The 19,112-nt window shown below is 44.4% G+C and overlaps 1 protein-coding gene across 1 annotated transcript in view; it reads left to right on the forward strand.

Moving 5' to 3' along the window:
* LOC132395539 (tomoregulin-1-like) overlaps positions 1–19,112 on the forward strand; it is a 254,239-nt gene that overhangs the window by 153,455 nt on the left and 81,672 nt on the right. Inside the window, exon 3 of the mRNA XM_059972305.1 lies at positions 7,558–7,687. Within this exon, the coding sequence (XP_059828288.1) occupies positions 7,558–7,687 (130 nt within the window). The remainder of the gene's footprint in view (positions 1–7,557; positions 7,688–19,112) is intronic.

The following is a 19,112-nucleotide window of genomic DNA, read 5'->3' on the forward strand; positions in this document are numbered from 1 at the left end:
CCTAGAACTATAGGGGCTTGAGGTGAATGGATGAGATTAAATCATACCTTCTCTCAATGATTTCTGGAGAAAATCAAGGTCAAGTACAGTAGGTGACCCGAGCAAGACATTTTCTGTCCAATACCCGGCCCTCCAAAGGGGTACTTAATGGTTCCCGAGGTATTCTGGCCTGAGAGGCTACGTCTACGTCCAGCAGACTTCCCTCAGCACTGGAGTCCACCAAGGCGGAGAGAGGCAGGGACTATTGGTGGTAGTTCACAGTAGCCTGGATCTTAATCCAGGTTTGGGCGGCTGAAGGGAGTGTCCTCTGACTCACCAGAGTGGGAGCTATGCTAAGAGCGGAAGGGAGAGAGAGGTTAGGGCTGGTTGAAGGTGGTAAAACTGTGGGGTCACTCGAGGAGCGGGGCGAATGGTCATTTCTCTCAGATGCTCTTGAAGTCGATTATCTAGCCTGGTGGTTGGAGAGATCAGAGAGTCCAGGCTGTTCTCATCATCCCTCGCTGACAATTTATCTTTTATCTTATCTGAGGTCCTGTCAAAACACTTCCCGTAGTGCCTCGTCCTTCCACCCAGAGTCGGCCGCTAATGTTCGGAACTCGATGGAATATTTTGCTACGCTTCGCGAACCCTGACAGAGTTAGCAAGCGCTTAGCGGCATCCTTACCATAAATGGGCTGTTCAAAGACCTTCCTCATTTCAGAGACAAAGGAGGAACAGACCTCTGGTCAGTTGTCCCAGATCACAGTGGCCTATGCCAAGGCATCCCTTGTAACAGCCCAATGATGTACACAATTTTTGATCAGTCCGAGGTGTACATATGTGGCTGTTGCTCAAAAACTAAGGACCATTGTAGCAGGAAGGCTCAGCATTTCCCTAGGTCCCTAGTCTAGGGTGCTGGTTTGGGTACGTACGGCTCTCGAGGTGATGGTATTGCTGACCCAAGGGGCATAGCCACCCCAGGCTGTGCGGCTTGGTCAGACTGGGTTCTTGGAAGACACGGAGTCAAGGGAGCGACTGCCTAGTCAACCTGTTCACTGACCTCCTTTACTTCCTCGGACAGGGCACGAAGATCTCTCGTGACTTCTCCGAGCTGTTGATCTTGTACACCCTGTAGGGAGCCCTCGCTGACAAGGGCCCGTTGCACGGGGTCCATGTTGCATGGGTTAATTCTTGGCCAGTTCATTCTGTTGTGAGGACAAGACTGAGGGCAAACCCAAGTGCAGGACACAGGCGCAGAGTCAGAGTTGTGAGGCGTTAGCACCGTTGCAAACGGGGAACCGGTATCCAGGAGAGTCTTTACACAGAGACAAAGTTTATGTAGAGTATCCAGGACATGATGCTGAGCTTAGAACTGACAGTCCCAAGGAATTAGGAAACGAGGTTTACTCACACTAGAGTCAACCAACGAATTGGCAAAGCATGGCTGTGATGCCCGGGTTTTATCCTATACACGCTAATGGGAACCAGGTGTGTGGTAATTAATGGGACCAGCAATCATAGTGAATCAGCCAACAGGAATTCAGGCACAATCAATGAGATAATGGCAAGATGGGGAATTGCCATTCGGGACCATGACAGGTAGTAGATTATTTGCCCTCTGACTGGTGGCTTATCACAGGGATCATTGGTGTTTGTTACCTATATCAACGATCAGGATGACAGTGTGATAAACTAGATCAGCAAATTTGTAGGTGACACTAAAACAAAGTGTGAAGTGATCAGCGAGGAAGGGTATCAAAGCTTGTAGTGGGATCTAAACCTGCTGACAAATGGCTGATGGATCTTAATGCAGACAAATGTGAGGTGTGGCGTTTTGGGAAAACAAACCAGGGTCGGACTTACACAGTGAATGGTGGGGCACCAAGGTGTGCGGTAAAACAGAGGGATCTGGAAATACAGGTCCATAATTCATTGAAAGTGGCATCACAGGTAAATAGGGTCATAAAGAGAGCTTGTGGCACTTCATAAATCAAAGTACTGAATACAGGAAACACACACAAAATGCTGGAGGCATTTGGTGGGCCAGGCAGCATCTATGGGAAAAAAAGTACAGACAACGTATCGGGCCGAGGCCTTTCAGCAGGACTGGAAGGAAAAAGCTGAGGAGTCAGAGTTAAAAGGTGGGGGAGGGGAGGGAGAAATACAAGGTGATAGTTGAAACCGGGAGGGAGAGGGGTGAAGTAAAGAGCTGGGAAGTTGATTGGTGAATGAGATCTAGGGCTGGAGAAGGGGGAATCTAATAGTAGAGGACAGAAGGCCATGGAAGAAAGAAGATGGGGGAGGAGCACCAGAGAGAGGTGATGGGCAGGCATGGCTCCCTCCTCTCCTACGACTTTAAACTCTACTCCTCATCTTTATTTCTCCACTCCTGCTGAAGGGTCTCATCCGGAAACGTTAACTGTACTCTTTTTTTTCAGCTGCCTGGCCTACCTGGCTGCCTGGCCTGCTGAGTTCCTCCAGCATTTTGTCAGTTGCTTGGATTTCCAGCATCTGCAGATTTTCTCTTGTTTGTGATTGAATACAGCAGCTGGGATATAATGTAGAAGTTGTATAAGATATTGGTGAGGCACAATTTAGAGTATTGTGTGCATTTCTGGTCACCTACCTACAGAAAAGATATCAATAAGATAGAAAGAGTGCAGAGAAAATTCATAAGGATGTTGCTAGGACTTGAAAACTTGAGTTACAGGGAAAGGCTTTATAGGTTAGGATATTATTCACAGGGGCTTAGGGGAATCAGAGGGGATTTGATACATGGGGACAAAATTATTCGGGTTATAGGTAGGGTAAATGCAAGCCAGTTTTTTCCACTGAGGTTTGGTGAAATTAGTACCAGAGTTGAGGATGAAAGGTGAAATGTTTAAGGGAAACATGAAGCAAAATTTCTTCACTTAGAGGGTGGTGAGAGTGCGGAATGAGCTGCCTGCAGAAGTTGTGGATGTGGGTTCAATTTCAGCATTTAACAGAAGTTTGGATAGGTACGTGGAAGGGAGGGGTATGGAGGCTATAGGCCAGGTGCAGGTTGATGGGAGTAGTTTGGCATGGTCTGGATGAACTGAAAGCCCTGTCCTGTTTCTGTGCTGTAGTACTCTAAGCCTCAATGACTCAAAAATCAGAAGGTATGGTGACACCTATTTTTAGTGGAATTGAAAACAGGATTGAATATCCTCTTGCATTCACCTGCTCCATTATGATCTTGCACCTCACTGTCTACCTGAATTACACTTTCTCATAGCTGTTACATTTCATTCTGCATTCTGGTATTGTTTTGCCTTGACTCAACGCACTGTGTAATGATGTGATCTGTGTGAACAGTATGCAAGACAAGCTTTTCACTGTATCTTGGTAGGTATGACAACAAAAGATAACAACTCCCGTTCCATACTGTTTCTCCATTGACGTTTGGAATGCGTACTTCTTGAACTCAGCTGCAGAACAGTGAAACTGTACAGAATGCGGTATTTACATAGAGGAGCTGAATTTGTATCATTATATATTCCTTCTTCACTAGTTGAGCTTATTGAGAAATCATTACTGCATTTCCATCAATTTCAAAATCAGAAATCAAATTACAGTTGTTCCTTTATGCAAAAACCAGGCAAAGATATTAGATAAGCTGATCTTTCTTTTGACATCAGGAAATTGCGGATGCATTGGTAATCATTTTCCAATGTTCCTTAGATTCAGGATCAGTTCCTGAAGGTTGGAGAGTGGCTAATGTTATCCCACTTTTCAAGAAGGGAGGGAAGGAGAAAATGGAGAACTATCGCCCTGTTAGCCTAACATCAGTCGTGGGGAAGATGCTTGAGTCCATTATTAAGGACGAAATAGTGGCACATCTTGATGTCAGTAATAGGATTAGGCCGAGCCAGCATGGATTTACCAAGGGCAAATCATGCTTGACTAATCTGTTGGAGTTTTTTGAGGGTGTAACAAGGATGTCAGACGAGGGTAAGCCAGTGGATGTTGTGTACCTAGATTTTCAGAAGGCACATAGGAGATTGGTGAATAAAATCAGAGCTTATGGCATTGGGGGCAGGGTTTCAACATGGATAGAAAACTGGTTGGCAGATAGAAAGCAAAGGGTAGCAGTGAATGGGTGTTTCTCGGACTGGCTGGAGGTGACTAGTGGGGTACCACAGGGCTCTGTATTGGGACCACAGCTCTTTACAATTTATGTCAACGATTTAGATGAGGGCATTGAAAACTATATCAGCAAGTTTGCTGATGATACTAAACTGGGTGGCAGTGTGACATGCGAAGAGGACGTTAGAAGAATACAGGGAGACTTGGATAGGCTGGGTGAGTGGCAGATGTCATTCAATGTGAATAAATGTGAAGTTATCCACTTTGGAAGCTGGAACAAGAGGGCAGAGTATTGTCTGAACGGTGTAGAGTTAGGTAAGGGAGAAATGCAAAGAGACCTAGGAGTCCTAGTTCACCAGTCAATGAAGGTGAATGAGCAAGAACAACAGGCAGTGAAGAGGGCAAATGGAATGTTGGCCTTTGTTACAAGGGGAATTGAGTACAAGAGCAAGGATGACCTTTTGCATTTGTACAGGGCCCTGGTGAGACCACACCTGGAATATTGTGTACAGTTTTGGTCTCCAGGTTTAAGGAAGGACATTCTGGCAATTGAGGAAGTGCAGCGTAGATTCACTAGGTTGATTCCCGGGATGGCAGGGCTGTCTTACGCAGAGAGATTGGAGAGATTGGGCTTGTACACACTGGAATTGAGGAGATTGAGAGGGGATCTGATTGAAACGTTTAAGATAATTAAAGGATTTGATAGGATTGAGGAAGGAAATATGTTCCAGATGTTGGGAGAGTCCAGTACCAGAGGGCATGGATTGAGAATAAGAGGTCAGTTATTTAAAACAGAGTTGAGGAAGAACTTCTTCTCCCAGAGAGTTGTGGAGGTGTGGAATGCACTGCCTTGGAAGACGGTGGAGGCCAATTCTCTGGATGCTTTCAAGAAGGAGCTGGATAGATATCTGATGGATAGGGGAATCAAGGGATATGGGGACAAGGCAGGGACTGGGTATTGATAGTGAATGATCAGCCATGATCTCAGAATGGCGGTGCAGACTCGAGGGGCCGAATGGTCTACTTCTGCACCTATTGTCTATTGTCTATTGGCATGTAGCTTGATCTACTATTGCTCAGTGAGCCAATTATACCGATGCCAGAACCAAACATAAGAGTGATAGTTAACTCAGCACATTTCATCATTACTCCCACCCAACATCCTTCACAGGTAAAGCAAGGTCACAGTGTCTGGCAGGCAACAGTTGTGCCACTTGTGTGAGGCCAATAACTTATCTTGCAACCATCTCCCCATATTCCAGCAGTGTTAAGCTTTAAAGGGCACCATTGAGCACATTGAGGCTGGGATTCAAACAATTTTGGGATTGCGCATTTGCACAGTGAACGCATGAAATGCCCTCTCTGAGAAGATGATGAAAAGAATATAATGCAAAGAAATGTGTGAAAAGTTAAATTGACTTTGAATAGCCAATTTTACTCCTTTCTTTAAGAAGATCAGGAGCTTATAGACTGATGACTCTTAAACCAGTGAAAAGGAAGTTATTGGAAAAGATTCTTATGGCCAAGAAGATATTTGCATTTCAAAGTATGGACTTAATTAGGGTAGTCTGTGTGGTAAAGTGCTGGGTAGGTCCTGACTTGTTGGAGAAAGTGACAAAGATGACTGCTGAAGGTAGGGCAGTGGATGTTCTCCATGGACTTCTCTAAAGCATTTGACAAGGTCCCTCATTTTAGGCTGGAACTGAAGATTAAGTCATATGGGATTCACAGCGGGTTGGTTAATTGGATACAAAATTGGTTTAGACATGGAAGGCAGAGGGTAATGGTAGAGAGGTGTTCATCTGACTAAAGGATTGTGATCAGTGATGCTCATAGAACATAGAACATAGAAATCTACAGCACATTACAGGCCCTTCGGCCCACAATATTGTGCCGACCATGTAAGCTACTCTAGAAACTGCCTAGAATTTTCCTAGCGCATTACCCTCTATTTTTCTAAGCTCCATGTACCAACATAGGTGCTCAACGCCAATCAGTACTGTGATTATATATAAATGATCTGGATTAAAATGTCGGTGATTTGAATGCTAACTTTACAGATGACGTATGTGGGCAGAGTTATGGGTAGTGAGAAAGGTTATCAAAGGATATAGAAGGTGGAAATTTGGGCAGAGAAATTGCAGGTGGAACTTTTTGTGGAGAAGTGTGAGGTGTTGTAATTTGGGAGGTCAAACACAAGAGAAAAATATACACTAAATGGCAGGACCATTAGAAAATTGATGTACAGATGAATTTGGGTTGCAAGCCTATAGTCCCCCAAAAGTAGCAGCACAAATGGATCCGATAGGAAACAAGACCCACAATGCGCTTGCCTTCGACAATCGGAGCACTACGGACAAAAGTTGGAAAGTCATATTGCAGCTGTGTAAAAATGAACCTTGGTCATATTTGGAATATTGTGTGCTGTTTTGGTTACACATTATATGAAAGATGTGGTAGATTTTGAGAAGGTGCAGAAGAGGTTTGTCAGGCTGCTGGCTGGATTAGAGGCTGTTAAATGTAAGGAGGAAATGGATAAACATTTCACTGGAGCATCAGAGGCTAAGGGTAGACTTAATACTAGTAGATAGCAAGAGTCTTTTTACCAAAGTTGAAATGTCAAATACCAGAGGACATGGGTATAAGGTGTGAAGGATAAAGTATTCAGAGGATGTGCAATGGAAGTTTTTTTGTACAGAGAGTAGTAGGTGCCAGGTGAAGCACTTGATGCAGACATAATAGTGACTTTTAAAAAGTTTGACAGGCACATGATCAGCCAAGGAAAAGTAGGATATGGAAATTGTGCAGGCAGATGGGAAAAGCTTAAGTTCATATCATGGCCGTCAAAAAATGGCGGGCCATAAAACCTGTTCCACCACTACTGTCCTACGTTTTGTGCCATTTAATAAATGCCGTTGACTGACGTACACTGACCTTTTTTTATCCTAGCTGTTTTTGATTCAGCTTAAAATTTATCATTGTTGTAACACACACAAAATGCTGGTGGAACGCAGTAGGCCAGGCAGCATCTATAGAGAGAAGCACTGTCGACGTTTCAGGCCGAGACCCTTCGTCAGGACTAACCGAAAGGAAAGATAGTAAGAGATTTGAAAGTAGGAGGGAGAGGGGGAAATGCAAAATGATAGGAGAAGACCGGAGGGGGTGGGATGAAGGCCTTTCCTATCATTTTGCATTTCCCCCTCCCCGTACTACTTTCAAATCTCTTACTATCTCTCCTTTCCGTTAGTCCTGATGAAGGGTCTCAGCCCAAAACGTTGACAGTACTTCTCCCTATAGATGCTGCCTGGCCTGCTGCTTTCCACCAGCATTTTGTGTGTGTTGCTTGAATTTCCAGCATCTGCAGATTTTCTCGTATTGTCATTGTTGTGTTGTTTTATCAAGGGTCAACCTTGAAAGAAGAAATGTATCATGAGCCACATATATAATGTAAATAACCTTTGTATGTTTCAGTGCCATAAACGTTACATCCCGGTTTGTGCATCTAACGGAGACACCTACCAGAATGAATGTTTCATGAGGCTAGCTGCATGCATGCATCAAAAAGAGATCATAGCAGTCACAGACAGCCCTTGTTACACAGGTGAGTATTATGTATTGGGAAATGGATAGTATGAGAAATATGTTCTGCTGTCTACATCACAATTATTGTGATTCATTGATGTAAATATTTCTGCTTGAAGTGAACATATCTACTGGCAGATACCTATCTGAAGGGCTTTACTAACTATATATCCAAGGTTAATGATTATATCCACTTTATCTGCCATAGAAGTTAATCAAATTGGAAATTAAACTGCGATTTCAAGCATGATAAAGTTTACTCACTGCTTTACAAGGACGCTAGACCACCCAGCTTCTGATCATCCTTCCTGTGCAAGGTGGTGGGCAGGAGGTGGTGGGCAGGAGGTGATGCTGACGATCAGGAATTCAATCAGTTTCTCAGTCTCTGTAATTGCGTGCCTGGAGTGTGGCAGGAATGTGCCATTGTGAGGCAGGACTAGAGCTGGAAATCTAACTCCAACCACATAGACATGGATTGAAAGAGTTACACAATATGGCAAAATGCTATCTGCTCAACTCATCCCTTCCTGAGCTGGTCCCATCTACCTGCATTTGACCCATATCTCTCTGAACATTTCCTATCCATGAGCCCATCCAAATGTATTTTAAACATTATCATTTTACCCCCCTCTACCACTTCCTTTGGCAGCTTATTCACTAGCTTGTCCTTTTAAATCTTTCCCTTCTCACCTTAAACCTATACCCTCTAGTTTAAGACTTTAGAGGAGAAAAGACTGGCAATCTAACTTTTCTAAGACTCTCATAATTTTATAAACCATTCAGATTCCTTTGTTCTAGGAAGAAGAGTCCCAGCCTAGCCATTCAAGCCCTCCACCACCAGCAACACCTTGTTAATCTTTTCTGAATCTTCTCCAGCTTAATCACATTCTTCTGATAGTATGGTTATCAGCACTGAACACAGTATTCCAGGTGCAGACTCACCAATGTCCCGTACAAGTGTAACATGACATTGCAACTCCTCTACTCAATTCCCTGTCCGATAAAGGCCTTCCTCCCCGCTTTTCCCACAGTGGGTTTCGGCCCGAAATGTTGTCACTACCACCTCCCATAGATGCTGTCTGGCCTGCTTAGTTCTGCCAGCATTTTGTGTTTTTATTTATTTCCAGCATCTGCAGATTCACTCGTGTCATCACTCTCTTAGTGTTTCTACCTTTTTTACAACATCCTCCAAGGCCCTTCTATTTACAATGTAAATCTTGCTCTGGTTTAACTACCCAAAATGCATGAATTTGCAGTTCCCTGAATTAAGTTCTATTTGCCATTCCTTTGCTTCTTTTCCAGTTGATCTTGATCTTGATGTAATCTTAGACAACTTTCTTCACTGTCTACCACACCACCAATCTCATAATGTGTCACCTACTGTATATCCAACACCAAAGTTTCCATAGGGGAAAGTCCAGACCAACATATAGGCAAAGGCAACTTAATATTCTTGTACTGCAACCATTATAGTTTGTTCTATATAATATGCAGAAATAAACCTAAAATAAAAGTACTATTTATAAAATAAAGAGAGTGGGTGAGATTCTGGTGAGAGTGGGTAATGAGAGACTTTTCCCAAGATGAAAAGGTCAAGGATAAGAGATTACAGGTGCAAAAACCTGGAATGTATTTTCTACATACAGTATGAGATGAATGCGCCAAGGCCTCCTTTGTGGCCTTCTAGAAGGAAATGGAAAAATGTATCATAAATAAAAATCTGTAGGATTATGGAGAAAGGGTCAGAGAATTGTTTAGGTAGAGACCCGTGCAGACAGAATGAGTTGACTAACCTCATTCCCTGTTAAAATGATTCTGGGATTTTATAGTGATTCTTTAATGGGAAAAGAGATCAGAATTGTTTTAAAAAGTAGGAAGGAGTGCACAGAGTAAGAGTTTTCAAGGTTTAGTTTATTTAGCCTTGGGATGATCCCATCCAATTGTGAAGGATCGTTTACAATTATGAATGCATAAAGCTCCATAATCATGAGGTTAACTCACAGAACTATACTTTAATAATAAATTATAATTTAATTAAGTTTGGAGATTCCAAGATAATAACATTTCTAGATTGACTGTTTTAAACTTTGATAAGTTCAATGTTATATTATGAAGTAAGATATTTGTTTGATGGGTGAGTAAAATTAACCATATTTTTCACTAAAACATTAAGGATGAACTGATAGTTCTGTTAATTTTTTCTGTCAGACAATGTTATCCTTTTGGGCATAAATAATATTTGCTATACTAATGGATATCATAGAGTCATAAGATACTACAGCACAAAAACAGGCTCTTTGGCCCATCTAGTCTGTGCCAAACTATTCATCTGCCTAGACTCATTGACCTACACTCAGACAGAGACCTCAATACCCCTCCCATTCATGTCCCTATCCAAATTTCTCTCAAATGTTGAAATCCTCCCCATATTCACCACTTGCACTGCAGCTCATTCCACACTCTCACCACCTACTGAGTGAAGAAATTCCCCCTTATGTTCCCCTTAAGTATTTCACCTTTCACCCTTAACCCATGACCTCTTGTTGTAGTCCCACCCAAAAAGCTTGCTTGCATTTATCCAGTCTATACACCTCAAAATTGTATATACCTCTATCTAATATCCCCCTCAATCTTCTACAATCTAGAGAATAAAGTCCTAACCTTTTCAGCTTTTCCCTATAACTCACGTCCTCAAGACCCAACAACATCTGTGTAAATTTTCTCTGCATTTTTTACAAACTTGTACACATCTTTCCTGTAGGTAGGTGACCAAAACACTCCAAATTAGGCCTCACCAATGTCCTATACAATTTCAATTAATATCCCAACTCCTATACTCAGTAGGCAATACGAGTGAATCTGCAGATGCTGGAAATACATAAAAACACAAAATACTGGTAGAACTGAGCAGGCCAGACAGCATCTATGGGAGGAGGTAGTGATGACGTTTCGGGCCGAAACCCTTCATCAGGAGTTATTTGCCTCTGATGAAGGGTTTCGGTCCAAAACGTCGTCACTACCTCCTCCCATAGATGCTGTCTGGCCTGCTGAGTTCTGCCAGCATTTTATGTTTTTATTCCTATACTCAGTACATTGAATTATAAAGGCCAATGTACCAAAAGCTATCTTTATGACCTTATCTATCCGTGATGCCACTTTCAAGGAATTATGGATCTGAATTCCCATATCCCTCTGTTCTACTGCACTCCTTGGTGCCCTACCCCTCATTGTACGAAGTTTATCCTGGTTCGTCCTCCCACAGCTCATATTTGTCTGCATTAAATTCCATCTGCCATTATTCAGCCCATTTTTCCAGCTGATAAGAATCCCAGTGGAAGCTTTGATAGTCAACCTCACTGACCAGTACACCCCTAGTCTTGGTATCATCCACAAATCTGATGATCTAGTTAACCACATTATCATCAGGTCATTGATATAGTTGACAAACAATGATGAACCCAGCACCAATCCCTGTGGCACACCATTAGTCACAGGCCTCCAGTCAGAGAGGCAAATAACTATTACAACTTTTCTTCTTCTCCTGTGAAGCCAATGTCTAACACAATTCACTACCTCGTCTTGAATAACAAGCAACTGAAACTTCTTGACCACCTCTCATTCAGGATCTTGTCAAAAACCTTGCAAATTTCCATGTAGACACCTTCCACTGCCTTGCCTTCATCAAATTTTGTGGTAACTTCCTCAAAAAACTCTAAGATTGGTTAGAAATGGCTTACCATACACAAAGCTATGGTGACTATCCCTGATCAGTCTCTGTCCTTCCAAATACTTATGTATCCAATCCCTTAGAATACCTTACAATAATCTTCTCCTACTGATGTCAGGTTCATCAGAAAATAATTTCCGAGCTTATTCTTAGAGCTTTTCTTAAACAAGGAAACAGCATTAGCTATCATTCAATCCTCTGGCACTTCACTCGTGCCTAAAGATGTTTTAAATATCTCTACTAGGGCCCCTACAATTCCTGCATTAACCTTCACCTTGTCTGCTAGAGCGATCTCATGTCTTCTGTTAGCTCTCCTGATTTCCGTTTGAAGTGTTCTCTTGCATTCAAGTATCTCATTTATTCCTACCTGCCTATACCTGCTATGCACCTCCTTCTTTTTCTTAACTGGAGCCTCAATATCTCTTGAAAACCAGGGTTCCCTAAACATGTTATCATTGTATTTTATTCTGGCAGGAATGCACAAACTCTGTAGTCTCAAAATTCCACTTTTGAAGGCCTCCCACTTACCAAATACATCTTTTCCAGAAAGCAACCTATTCTAATCCATACCTGTCAGATCCTTCCTGTTAACATCAAAATTGTCATTTCCCCAATTTAGAATTTCAATCACCTATCCTTTTTCATAGTTTCCTTTAAACTAAAGGGATTACGATCACTAGATGCAATGTGGTTCCCTACACAAATCTGTCACCTGGCCTGTCTTATTCCCTAATAGGAGATCTAGTATCACATTGTCTCTAGTTGGGACTTCTACGTATTGAATAAAGAAGCTTTCCTGAACATATTTGACATACTCTTTCCCTTCCAGTCCTTTTGGGAGTCCCAGTCAATATGTGGACAGTTAAAATAACCTACTATAACAACCTTATGTCTCTAGGAATGGTCCGCAATCTCTCTACAAATTTGCTCAACTAAATTCAGCAGATGTTGGGTGGTCTATAAAATAATCACATTAAAGTGGTCATACCTTTCTTATTCTTCATTTCTACCCATTAGCCTCATCGATGAGCTCTCCAGTCTGCCCTGGCTGAGCACTGCCATGTCATCTTCCCTGACTAGAAATGCCACCCCTCACCCTGTAATCCCTCCTGCTTCAACACGCCTGAAACAACGGAACACTGCCAGCCCTGCCCCTCCTGCAACCAAGTCTCACTAATGGCTGCAATGTCATAGTTCCACATGCTGATCCATGTCCTAAGCTCATCTATCTTTCCTATTATACTCCTTGCATTGAAATATATGCAGCTCAGAACGTTAGTCTCACCATGCTTCACTATTTGATTTGCGACTTTATATGTAGGCTTAACAAACCTTCACACTTCAAGTGCAAACTGTCACTTCTGTATAGGTCCCACCTTACCTGGAAGAGAGCCTAATGGTCCAAAAATCGGATGCTGTCTCTCTCCTTAGCCACATGTTAAACTGTATGAGCTTCCTATTTCTGGCCTCATTGGTATGTAGCGGGGGTAGCAATCCTGAGATTGTAACCCTGGAGGTCCTGTCCTTTAACTAGCACCAACTCCCTGAATTCACTTTGCATTCTGTAATCGTGGTTATTATAGCATTTAAATCTATTGTGCCGTGTGCTCTAATGGTAATATTCTTCAAGTAAGATTTTATTCTGCAGGTGATAAAAAAAGGTTACAGGGCCTAGGTAAGCATGTGGTGCCAAAAAGGGGGGAATCGGAGATGAGCTCCTTGGGGAATATTTAAATTTTTAATGCTAACGATGACAGCCAACATTCAGCCCCTGATCTCAGAGCGCCTGGCCGTCTCTCTTACTAAACCTGTTTCATCTTCTCGTGTCACAGAGCTTTACACGTCCCTAGTTTTCAACAGCTTTTACTCGTTGCAGTCCTCTTCTTAGTCTTCCTTCCTGATCAGTGAAAATAGGAAACACCGATGCTGGAAGAATCAGACAAAAACAGAAAATGCTGGAAATGGTCAACAGGTCAGCCTGTAGGAAGAGAAGCAGAGTCAGTGTTTCAGGACAGAGACCCTAGGTCAGAAATGAAGAAAGAGACTAAAGAGGCTTGTGAGGCAAGATGGGGAAAGGGAATATCTCTGACAGGATAGAACTAGGGTGGCCCAGCTGCAAACAAGGTTATCTGGTCAATAAGTAAATGGGAGCAAATGAATATGGGGCTGTGAAATGCAGAGAAATAGGTCCTGCCCACCAGATAAAGCTGGGTATGTCCTCCACTCTCAGGGCAGTGGAGGGTTTAAAAAAATAAGCTGAGTTAATATCACAGGTGGATAATTGATAGAGTGACAGAGAAATCAAATTATTTGAAACTGTACAATTCAATATTGTGTCTGGAAGACTGCTACGTGCTCAGGTGGAAAATAAGATGTTGTTCCTCAAGTTTGCATTGAGCCTTGTTGTGACAGTATGAAGCACAAGACTAGTGCGATGAGGAACGGAAGTGGTATGCGATGAGAAGCCCAGGTCACCCCTGTTCTCTGCAAACCACCCTCATCTGGTTTCTCCAATGCAGAGGAAACTGCATTGTGAGCACAGAAGAGTGCAAGTGGATCATTTCATCAGCTGGAATGATTGTTTGGGTTCCTGAATGTTGGGAAGGAAAGAGGTGAGAAGACAAGTTGTTTACATTAGAATATTTCCACTTTGGGTAACACAAACCTATTAAGATCTGAAAATACAACTCTAGTTTAGTATGGATTTGTACATGCAGGAGAATTTATACTTCCTCTAAATTGAAATCTGCCACTCTTGGTGTAATCTCAGTGAATCTTTATCATACCCTTTTTATGCATTTTCTATACATATTATGACAAGAACCTATATCTTCTAATTGTGTACATTGTAATACATAATAAAAACAATAAAATACAATAAGAAGTAGATAATTAAATTAGTGCAAAAAGAGAGCAAAGAAAAGAATAGTGAGGTGGTGTACATAGATTCAGAATTCTGATGGCAGAAGGGGAGAGGCTGTTTCTAAAACCTGGAATATGTGCATTCAGGCTCCTGTACCTCCCCCATGATGGCAGCAATGAGAAGAGGGCTTGCCCTGGGTGATGAGGGTCTTTAATGATGGGTGCTGCCTTTTAAAGGCATTGGCTTTTGAAGATGTCCTTGCTGCTGGGGAGGCTAGTACACATGATGGAACTGGCGGAGTCTGCAACTTTCTGCAGCTTTTTCTGATCCTGTGCAGTGGCCCCTCCATACCAGATAGTGATGCAACCAGTTAGAGTCCATGGGCTATATCGGTTGAAATTTGCTCGAGTCTTTGGTGACGTACCAAATCTCCAAAAAAAACTCCCAATGAAGTATAGCTGCTACCTTGCCTTGTTTGTTCCATCCCACAAAGTATATAATTCCAGGATGAATTAAAAACTCTTGTAACATTTCATGAATTACACTCCTATTTGTTCACCAATTAGTATAATCTTGAACTCATTTACAGTGCTCCCATCTTGGATCCAGTAGTGAGAGATGACTGCATTATTGGATGAGACAATAAAATGAGATCCTGACAGTGAGACATAATAGATTGTAAGACATCATTCAGCTAAGGCAAACATCAAAGAAAACAGATTAACTGGTGCTTTATCTTGTTACCTTAGTGGGCTGAAAATGGCTGCTGCTTTTGTCTGTGTTATAATAGTAAATGCATTTCAAAAATTTACCCTTACAGTGTCCTATGGAAGACCAAGACCATGTAATATTTTGTACATAAATGTAACTTGTTCTTTCAATGCAGCTTCAGGGTACTCATCATTTTTAATCTTATTGTCTAGAATTTCTTGCTGTTTGCTCTGTGGTGCCACTTTCACATCTAAGGCGTAAATCATGAGTTCACGCCTCACACAGCGACATTAGAGCATAATTACTTCTGTATGGAAGGCTTTCTCTGCCTTTGAATAGCCCATTAAACTGATACCTCTGTCTTCTCAGTCTGAAAAAAAACAACTCAGAGAAATAGTTAACAAATATGAAAATTCTCACAACCCCTTTGCCAATTTTTTAATCTCAGTTGACATAATTTTAAAAAAAGCCCGCTCATTGTACTCTCTGGTGTGTAGATTGGTCAGTTCTACAATGTGGATGATAAAAAAAAATGGCAACTAATGTTGAAAATTGTCCTTTAGCTTTGCCTTTGAAATTTGCAGATCGATAACAGCTCACTTTTTATTTCCATGCAAGACAAATTTTCGCTCAGATATTCGTGCAATCTTGATGTGTGCGGTTTGGCTGCTCCACGTTCCTCCTTCTACAAGAAGAGACTTTGCTATAATGGTCACCCAGAGCTTGTAAACAGTGCAAAATGTCAGTTAAATTATTGTCTCCTGATTATGAACCTTTCATTTGTTAAAGGAATGCAGTCATATTGAGAGGCTGGCTTCCTGTGACAAGATTGTTAGTTGAAGATCTTGATTAATGACTTCTTCAGAGATAATGAACATTAAATTATGGTAAATGGGTATCTTCTGGATACAAATATTGTTTTAATATTCTTTTCCCACATTGAGAACCCCTAATAAATGTAATGATTGGATTTTCTATATACACCAACATGCACAGAATAATTGGCTTTGTAAAATATTAATGTAGGCACATTGAGACATAACTGTACTGTTGTAGTGGTGTGCTACACGCAGCACTGAAATAACGACGTGTAGTCGGTGAGCTGCAGTTGTGAAAGAGGTTTATTCAAACTTCGCAGCCTTGCTTTAAAGCCTCCCTGTTCCCGCCCTCCCCAAGCGGGAATGCTGTAGGGGGCGCGTATTCACAGTCCCATCCCGCGCGTGGGCTTTTCCCCTTGCTGGTGAAGCAGGCTCGGCGCCCTCTTTGGGACCGGTCTCAATGCCGATGCGCGCCACTTTGTGAGCCGGTTCAAGTGCGCTAGGAAGTGGGTCGCCACTTAACACCCCTCCCCCAGACCCAGCGATACATCCCCCAATGTCTTCAGTCTGGTTCGGACTCTGTTTGGGAGGTCTGGCTCTGCGCCGCGGTGCCTGAATCTCAACCGGCTGCGCCAAGACCACATGGACCGGTTTGAGTCGGTCCACTGTGAAAACCTCCTCTTTCCCCCCAATGTCCAGCACGAATGTGGACCTGTTGTTTCTGATCACCGTAAACGGCCCCTCGTAGGGCCGCTGTAGCGGTGCCCGATGTCCGCCCCGTTGTACAAAAACAAACTTACAGTTTTGCAGGTCTTTGGGTACGCACCTCGGGCTCTGTCCATGTTGTGAAGTGGGTACGGGGGCCAGGTTACCGAGCCACTCGCATAAGTCTGCCCAGGACTGCTGCGGGTTCTCCCTCTTGCCCCCTTGGGGCTGGTATGCACTCTCCTGGGACGACTAGGGGTGCGCCGTACACCAACTCGGCCAACAATGTGTGCAGATCCTCTTTGGGCGCCATGCAGATTCCAAAAAGGACCCAGGGAAGCTCGTCCACCCAGTTAGGTCCTCTCAGGCGGGCCATGCGAGCCGACTTCAGGTGACGGTGGAAACGCTCCACTAGTCCGTTCGACTGTGGGTGGTAGGCAGTTGTGTGGTGCAGCTGTGTCCCCAAAAGGCTGGCCATAGCTGACCTCAGGCTGGAGGTGAACTGGGCGCCTCTGTCGGAGGTAATGTGGGCCGGTACACCAAAGCGAGATACCCAGGTGGCGATCAGCGCCCGGGCGCAAGATTCGGAGGTGGTGTCGGTGAGCAGGACTGCCTCTGGCCATCTTGTGAACCGGTCCACGATAGTCAGGAGGTGCCGCGCTCCTCACGACACTGGCAGGGGGCCCACGATATCCACATAAATGTGGTCGAAACACCGGGGGGTGGGGTGGAACTGCTGCAGCAGAGCTTTGGTGTGCCGCTGCACGTTGGCTGTTTGGCAGTGTATGCACGTTCTGGCCCATTCACTGACCTGCTTGCGGAGTCCGTGCCAAACGAACCTGTTGGCTACCATTCGGATGGTTGACCTGATGGAGGGGTGCACTAAGTTATGAATGGAGTTGAAAACGCGCTGCTGCCGGGACGACGGGGCTAGGTTGGCCGGTGGTGATGTCACAGAGTAGGGTCCTCTCACCTGGGCCTATAGGGAGGTCCTGGAGCTGCAAACCAGAGACTACGGTTCTGTAACTAGGGATCTCCTCGTCTGCCTGCTGCACCTTCGCCAGCGCTTCATAGTCTACTCCCTGGGACAGGGCTTGGATGTTAGGGCAGGAGAGGGCGTCCGCCACGACATTGTCCTTTCCCGAGACATGCTGGACATCCGTCGTGTATTCGGAGATGTAGGACAGGTGTCACTGCTGGTGGGACGACCAGGGGTCGGATGCTTTCGTGAACGCAAAGGTAAGCGGTTTGTGGTCCGTGAACGTGGTGAAGGGCCTACCTTCTAGGAAGTACCTGAAATGCCGGATTGCCAGGTATAGCACCAACAGTTCCCGGTCGAAAGCTCTGTATTTGAGCTCGGGTGGCCGTAGGTATTTGCTGAAAAACGCCAGGGGTTGCCAGCGACCCTCGATGAGTTGGTCCAGCACTCCACCGACTGCCGTGTTAGATGCGTCCACTGTGAGAGCGGTAGGTACGTCCGTTCTGGGGTGCACTAGCATAGCGGCATTTGCCAAGGCTTCTTTGGTTTTAATGAAAGCGGCGGCAGACTCCTCATCCCAGTTAATGTCCTTGCCCTTACCCAATATCAGGGCGAACAAGGGGTGCATGATTCAGGCTGTTGAACGGAGGAAGTGGTGATAGAAATTTACCATACCCAGGGAGAACGTCTGAAAGGTCTCGGCGTGGACCAGTCTCTTACTGGGCAGGTCGACCAGTAGGCTGTGAGCCCGTAAAAAATCTGCTCCCAGGAGCGGTTGGGCTACGGCGGCCAGTGTGAAGTCCCACGTGAACCGGCTGGAGTCGAACTGTAGCCGCACCATATGTTTGCCATAGGTCCTTACTATGCAACCGTTCGTGGCCCTCAGGGTGACCCAGTTCTCTGTTGTGGGTGTCGTAACATGTCGGAGGTAAGACACTGATCTTGGCTCCGGTGTTGACCAAAAAGCGGCGTCCCGACTGCTTGTCCCAGACATACAGGAGGCTATCCCGATGGCCAGCCGCCGTAGCCATCTTCAGCCTGGTCTGGTCTGCTGCTAAGAGCATGGCCTAGTGATCTGTGTGACAGATGCCCCACTCTCCTTCTTGGCTTTCCACAGCACGTCTGCCCGGGCCGCCACCTTCCGGGGGTCGCAGAAATCAGGGTCAGACAGCAGCAGGCATATGTCTTCGGGCAGCTGCTCCAGGAATGCCTGCTCAAACATAAGGCAGGGCTTGTGACCTCTGGCCAGGGACAGCATCTCGTTCATCAAAGCCGATGGCGGCCTGTCCCCCAAACCATCCAGGTGCAGTAAGCGGGCAGCCTGCTCACGCCGTGAGAGTCTGAAAGTCCTTATGAGCAAGGCTTTGAATTCTGTGTATTTGCCATCCTCCGGGGGCAACTGTATGAACTCCTCAACCTGGGCGGCTGTCTCCTGGTTGAGGGAGCTCACCATGTAGTAGTAATGTGTGTCCTCCGAGGTTATCTGCCGAATGTTGAATTAGGCTTCTGCTTGCTGGAACCATAGGTGAGGTCGCAGCGTCCAGAAGCTTGGCAGTTTTAACGAAACCGCATGAACAGATGCGGCGTCGTTCATCACCGGTCCCAATATCGTTTAGGCTGTTGGGGTCACCAATTGTAGCG

The sequence above is a fragment of the Hypanus sabinus genome, chromosome 6 (genome assembly GCF_030144855.1).
Source record: "Hypanus sabinus isolate sHypSab1 chromosome 6, sHypSab1.hap1, whole genome shotgun sequence".
In the NCBI taxonomy this organism is placed as follows: Eukaryota; Metazoa; Chordata; class Chondrichthyes; order Myliobatiformes; family Dasyatidae; genus Hypanus; species Hypanus sabinus.